The sequence below is a fragment of the Buceros rhinoceros genome, unplaced genomic scaffold, assembly GCF_000710305.1.
Source record: "Buceros rhinoceros silvestris isolate BGI_N320 unplaced genomic scaffold, ASM71030v1 scaffold19094, whole genome shotgun sequence".
Lineage (NCBI taxonomy): Eukaryota > Metazoa > Chordata > Aves > Bucerotiformes > Bucerotidae > Buceros > Buceros rhinoceros.
Genome location: NW_010409024.1, coordinates 33,158 through 38,218, shown reverse-complemented (window position 1 = coordinate 38,218; position 5,061 = coordinate 33,158). Strand labels below are relative to the sequence as shown.

General features: G+C 50.8%; 1 protein-coding gene across 1 annotated transcript in view; it reads right to left on the bottom strand.

The window, feature by feature from the left end:
- The window catches only part of LOC104492528 (histone-lysine N-methyltransferase, H3 lysine-36 and H4 lysine-20 specific-like), a gene marked incomplete at both ends in the record, with an annotated part of 22,343 nt that overhangs the window by 371 nt on the left and 16,911 nt on the right, over positions 1 to 5,061 (bottom strand). Inside the window, 2 exons of the mRNA XM_010135099.1 lie at positions 486 to 637; positions 1,062 to 1,205. Coding sequence (XP_010133401.1) covers positions 486 to 637; positions 1,062 to 1,205 — 296 coding nt within the window. The remainder of the gene's footprint in view (positions 1 to 485; positions 638 to 1,061; positions 1,206 to 5,061) is intronic.

Genomic DNA, 5,061 nt, shown 5'->3' with positions numbered 1-5,061 from the left:
GCAGGAGAGCTACACGAAGACCTGACGCTTCCACCAGACCGCGTGTTAGCATGGCACACCTTCCCAACCCGCTGTAGCTATCCCACTGCACGGCTCTCTGCAGCAGGCTGGTTTGGCCTGCAGCTATAATAAAACTCCAGATTGAAAAACTGATTATTATAGTTGTGATTTCAGGCCAGGGAAAAATAAGAAGAAAAACAACAATCGACAATCCCTACTGAGACATTCCTCCCTTTCCAGCCCACTCCAGACCCACCAGCCCTTCCTCCCTAGCCCAGTAAGAATTACACTTTCTCTTTCACACCAGATCCCAGACGCTCACTTCTCTGTGCCCCACGTCTGAACCAATGGGAAGAGCAGTCAATTACAAGGTTGTTATCAAACACCAAACCAATAATTTCAGAGGACTGAGAGCTAGCCAGCAGCCCCACGGCAGGCACATTGCAGCAAAGGAAGCACCAAGGAAGAGTAAGCTTGCAGCAAGCCCCCTGTCCCTCCCAAGAGCTGCTGTACCTGTGGAACACTCATTGCAGATGAATTTGCCCTTCGGCATCTCAGAGAGCCCAAGGCACTGCAGGTGGAAAGCACCACAGCACTGCGCCTCACACAGCAACAACTCCCCCGGCTTCTCGCAGATCTGTGGGGAAAGAAGCACCATGTCAGCTCTGAGCAACCTCCTTCCCAACCCATCCCAGTCAGTAACAGTCCATGTGCTAGCCAGGACTACCAGCAGAGACTGCAGAAAAATGCTGTTTCCATTGTGTCGGTAAATCCAGGTAATTTTTGCATTGCCACTGCCATGTGCCATCCAGTTCCTGCTACCAGGACTGGCTAGAACGAATCCTACGTTGGTCACATCTCCCTGACATCTGTGAACTTTAGCAGGAGGAGAGGCAATCAGGGAGGAAAGGCTCAATTCAGAGCACAAAAAGCTGGTTATAATTCTACAATAAGCACTTTGAGGCTACCTGGGCTTATCTGGGGCACTAACGTGTCCCAGAATTTACACAAAATTGCTTTACAGCAGTGAAGTTTCAAAGATATTTCTTCAAGGACGCTACCTGACACACGTTCTCCTTGAGAGCTGCTCCTCCTCCACGCTCCCCCTGGATCTTTTTGGACGAAGGCACTCCATGGTCGTTCTCTGAGCCCTCTTCATTACCCTCTTTGGGGCTTGCAGCAGTCACATGTACTGAAGTCTCCCCCTTTAAAAAGAAAACCAGAATCAGGGCCATCAGTAGTTCCTTTCCCTGCCTGGAAGCTACAAATTCAGCCACTGAGCACATGACAGGTTTGGCAGTTGGTCTGTGTATGTTACCCACTCTGCAGAGAACATCCCACACACAGTTCCACCAACAGACTTATAAGAAAGGAAAGAGCTTTTAGATTACTGATTATTTAAAAATACACACTCCACACACTTATCTTCCCATGCATAACCCTTAAGGAAGGGGTCATAGCTGGGGAAGAAAGGTATTGCCCTGAATAGAAACAAATCAGTTAGGCTGGAACAGTCCGATGCATCCTGCATGCTGATGTCAAATGATCGTTATGGCAGTTGTCACCCAGCAAATAAGCTGGACTTTTTCCCCACCCTTCTCTCAGCTTGTCCTAACCCCTGTAAAACACATAGGCACTCAAGGGCCATGTCAGTACCACCTAGCTGGCCAACACCAGAGCGAACAAAGCAGCAGCACATTTACACCATGTCCTGCCTGGGGCAGCGAGGCTTTCGTAGGCACCTGTCCTGTACAAGAATCACAGCACTGATCCTAACATCCACCAACAGAAGAGCATCTCGTGGAGCAGACAGGTTTCAAATGTGAACAGCCTCACCCTCAGCTGTGTCAGAGATCCTGCCGTAAGGCTTCCCCAGGCAGAAGGCCACCTTCTGACACGTCCATGGGACCTGCCCAGACACCATCAGGGGAAGGAGAGCAGCAGGTACTGCTGTCCTGGAGAGGCACACGGCAGCGCTGCCTTTACTTTTGCCAGGACAGGCAGCTAAGAGCTAGGAAACACCATCCCGCCAGCTTCTAGGCCTCTTGGGCATGGCCTAGGTAATACTTCAGCAGCCTCACCAGCCCCAGCTGCTGCTCTGGAGCAGGTACTCCTGAAGGACCATTAACACCGCACTGCACCAAAGTGATGCCTTCAGCTAAGTGTTTTGGGCAAGAATGTTTTAAGGGCTCTGCCATTTAACACCCCACCTCACTGCAGTTAGCTGAGTGATCTCAGTGTGCAGCTGCCAGTTCCTCCTGAGGTCACCAAGCCATACCCAGTGTACATCCAGGCACAAACTGTACATCTGAGAGACTCATGAGGAACTCTGCTGGCAGGAGCAGCAGCCACCGCCCTCACCCTCAAGCCTGCTTGGCGCCAGGTGTCCAACAATTAGGAGAGGGAGCTTTGCACCACTTTGAGTATCGGTCTGAGCTGTGGTGCCACTAAAGCTCATAAGATGAACTGAATGCCCTATGAACACGTTACTAGTCTGAGCAAAACACTAACAAAGATGTCCCCAAGTTTAAAGCTGGAAGAAGCTGGAGCTGCTATTCTGGACAGATAACAATGCTCCCCTTTGCCTTTTTTTTCATTCCCTGAATGTAGTGGTGTGCCTTTATTTGGGGACATTTTAAAGCCACGAGCTCTGTGGAGCAACGACGCCCGAGTACACTGACAGTATATTAAAGCACACAATACAAAGATGAACTGTGTAAGTTGCCTTTATTGAACACAAAAAAGCAGCCAAGTCCCAGCTACAAACTACTGCCAGCCCAACCAAAAAAAAAAAAAAAAAAAAGCCTTATGGCCTATTATCACAACCTTGCTGGAAGGCTGGCAGTGATTGATGTGGCCGGTGGGAATACTGGTAAGGAGCGCATAAGCTGCTGCCACCCTACCACACCGCCCTGGCAGAGGGGAGGGAAAGGTCTCCACCATCTAAGAACATAACAGTCACCTTTGCCTCTATATGCAATAGCAGCTTCTCAAGTCAAGCACTACGGTACTTCTGCTGCTGCAGCTGTATTTCTGCTGGGAATTACAGAGTCTGCTGCAAGGCAGCTGTCTGGCCCAAACACTTGCTTTGGCTCCCGGAGCAGCACCAGCAACCAGCACTCCAAGGACTGGTCACAGCTCAGGTTCTCCTATTCCTACCTAGGTGCTCCCTCTTCTGCTCAGCTCAGCAGTGACCTCAGGGTTGCAGGGGTCACTGTAACAAAGAACAAGAGCAGGGTTAATCAGCTACTAGTATGGGCAAACAAGGTCAGCTATAGCTTCTGCTTACGCTGGGGCCCCAGTGTCACAGACACAAAGTGAGCTCAGCCCCTCCCATGGTCACCGAGGTCCCTGTCAGGAGGGGCAGGGTGCTGGTAAACAAGCACTACCCGTCCTGTGGTCAGTGGCACCAGCTTCCTGCTGTTGCTAAGGCTTCAAGGGAGCGTTTTGGAAGTGTGGGAGGGGTGCACTCAGATTTGCTACAGACAGAGGCACGAGGGATTTACAACTGGTTCATCTTTCCATCCTTCTGATCATGGCTACTTGGTTTGAACCCCAATGGCCAAGTTTCATGTGTTAAAGGAATGGGAAACTAAAATGCTTCTAGGAGTGACGTAACATTAACCAGGATCTCCCTCTTCAGATCTGAAAGCATTTGCTAGTGGCAGTGCTACTGGGCCCACCCTGCGCAGCATGGCACACATGCTCTAGCCCTCCTCTCTCAGCCTAAACCCATCCTATCTGGTTCCACAAACTGCTGGCCAACCTGCACGATTCACACGCCAGGATCTTTGCCTTATTTTAGTCAGTGCTCCCAGAGCCGCATCAGGAAGGGAATGTCAGAGCTAGGCAGGATGGGCAGGGCCAGGTACTTGTGCTTTGCGAGCAGGGAGAAGGGGATCGCCATTCAAGACCATCACTCAGAAGAACCTGTCAGCACTGTGCCCCCTCCTTCCCCTACCCAGATGAGTGCTGCAAAACTACATACCTGCTGCAGAGGGCAGGTCTGTAATCTTGGGTCCTCCTCCAGTGCTATCTCTGCTGCTGTGGCTGGCACATCCTCAGAAGCCTGGCCTGTGCTTTGGCACAGCCCGACCTTAGCTCACAATCTTGACAACCATTTCAACAGCATTTTCCATCCCCGTATCTCTGTGTCTTGCTGACCTGGTGTTGTGAACTTGCACTCCTGGCTCCACAGACAGGCAAGGACAGAGAAAGCTACTGAGTTCAGGCCAGGCAGCCAAGCTTTCCTCTGCCCTCTTCTCCTCTGAAAGCAGCTGGATCTGAGACACCACTGCGCTGTCTATTTCTTCTAGCAATGGTTCAGCACAAAGTGGATGCTCCTTGCCTGGTGTGTGGGAAGTCACTTCAGGACCAGCGTGGTCCAAATTCCACATGAAAACACAATTGCGTCTCCACAACACCCCAATGCACACCACTAGCCACGCACTCACCTAAGCCAAAGGGTCACACTCTCAGCACAGAGGCTCAAGAGACACAATCACAGAGAACTGGATGCTGGCAAAAGGTGCCAAGCATTGCCTTGTTTGTTTGGCACGGGTTAGCGGGCCTAACTTCAGGTACTCATCACAGATGTCTGCGGCTGGAGGCAGTTAACACGCCCTGGGTTTCCCCTGCAGTGAACGGCTGGTGCAGGATCCAGAGCCATGGACTAGCTATTTTGCTGCTCTGAACTGCCTCCTCTTTTCTTCACAGAGAACTTGCTGGCTCAGAGCTGAGCCCATCTCAGTGCGTCCCTAAGAGCAGACAGTGTAAACTGCCACCCAGCACTGGCAAAGAAACTTGTACAGGCTGCTTTGAACATGATTCCAGACAAGGGCACTTCAGAAAGAGCGTTAACACCATCACAGGAAGGCCCGCATGGCCCAGGGGTAGTACCCCATTTTATCGGCCCATCAGAAACCCTCTTTTCAAAGAGTGGTAGGAGCAGGGTGGCTGGCAGATCTCAGATAAAGCGGTGTGAGATTTGCACTCTTCTAGAAGCTGTTTAACAACAACAAATATAACAATATATGTCTATAATCGGCTCCTGAAATACAT